Source organism: Austrofundulus limnaeus, unplaced genomic scaffold, assembly GCF_001266775.1.
Source record: "Austrofundulus limnaeus strain Quisiro unplaced genomic scaffold, Austrofundulus_limnaeus-1.0 Scaffold452, whole genome shotgun sequence".
NCBI lineage: Eukaryota > Metazoa > Chordata > Actinopteri > Cyprinodontiformes > Rivulidae > Austrofundulus > Austrofundulus limnaeus.
Genome location: NW_013952854.1, coordinates 418,175 through 419,579, shown reverse-complemented (window position 1 = coordinate 419,579; position 1,405 = coordinate 418,175). Strand labels below are relative to the sequence as shown.

General features: G+C 34.2%; 2 protein-coding genes across 2 annotated transcripts in view; one reads left to right on the top strand and one right to left on the bottom strand.

The window, feature by feature from the left end:
• The window catches only part of slc7a9 (solute carrier family 7 member 9), a gene marked incomplete in the record, with an annotated part of 30,834 nt that overhangs the window by 23,838 nt on the left and 5,591 nt on the right, over positions 1–1,405 (bottom strand).
• nudt19 (nudix (nucleoside diphosphate linked moiety X)-type motif 19) overlaps positions 1–1,405 on the top strand; it is a 5,794-nt gene that overhangs the window by 2,575 nt on the left and 1,814 nt on the right. The window contains exon 2 of the mRNA XM_014025039.1: positions 584–791. Coding sequence (XP_013880493.1) covers positions 584–791 — 208 coding nt within the window. The remainder of the gene's footprint in view (positions 1–583; positions 792–1,405) is intronic.

Sequence of the window (1,405 nt, the reverse complement as noted above, 5' to 3'; positions counted from 1 at the left end):
GGGTGGATATAGCTCGCTTACACCGAGGACCTATCCACGTCATCATTTACCCAGAATGCTTTGCGAGTAAATAAAATGGCTCTGTCCGTGTAATATATTTAGCAAAATTTAGTTTAAAAAATTTACAAAACTAAACAGCCTACAGTATTTTTACAGTCTTTATTTTACAGTTAAAATATATGTTTATCAAATAAAGTTTAATGTTACAACTAATCCGGGATCCCTTTAAATTACGTGAAATTTTGCTTAAAAAATGATTATATGCATTTACACTTATTTGTCCATTTGGTGCTCTGCAGTTACTTTTTGACTTCTAGAGCCATCACTTGTTTTATCTTTCAATTAAACTTTTAATAAATTAAAATCTGTCCACTGGTTCATGCAATATTTTACTAACAAACACAAATGAACACACAGTGGCAGTTACACAGTTGCCTGCCTTTTATGGCAGTAGGTAATAATAAAAGAAGAAGATACTATACTAATTCAGCTTGAATAAATCTGTATGTTGTGCTGTTTGATGTAAAGAAGAAAAAACATACTCAGATGTTAAACACTTCCTGGTTCTGTGCGTGGGTTTCAGTGGTCTACACCATCCGAGATCTTGCAGAGTTACCGGGAGCAGCAGCTGTGGATCGCTCCTCCTCAGTTCTACGAGCTCAGCCGAATGTGTCGTTTCTCTTCGCTGAATGACCTCCAGAACTTCAGCTACCAACGGGCCACAGAGGGCTGCCAGCGGTGGTTACCTGTCATCCTCCCAGAAGACGAGCACCACGTTTCACTGCTGCCAGGTACTGATTGTTAAATGTGTTTTCTCTAATGATTATCCAGAGCAGAGAAGTTTTATTTTAATTTAAAAGATGAAAAAAAAAAGTGATGACTTTGTTTGGTTTTGCAGATGTGTAAAGTCAGATTAACATTTTTATAAATCCCATTCAGCTCAGTCATCGTTGGCCACAAATGCTGCTCTTCTGCCTTTAAATAATCACTTCAAAGTGTTTTTGACACAGTATTAAATCATAATTTAAAAACATAATCTTTCCTAAGCAGTTAAAAAAATCATTATTTTATCTACATCAAAGGAAACATAACTAGACACAGATAATCAGTTTTTCCTTTATGCTAATATTTTATATTTGAAAGTTGGATTTCACAATAAATCTTAGAAGTGAAGCTGAATGAAACTGTTTTTAAAGGGATCCCTGATTAGTTGTAACATTAGACTTTATTTGATAAACATTTATTTTAACTGTAAAATAAAGACTGTAAAAATACTGTAGGCTGTTTAGTTTTTATAATTTTTAAACTAAAAGTTTAAAAAATATATTACACGGATGAGGCCATTTTATTTACACTCAAAGCATTCTGGGTAAATGATGACATGGATAGGTCCTCGGTGCGAGGC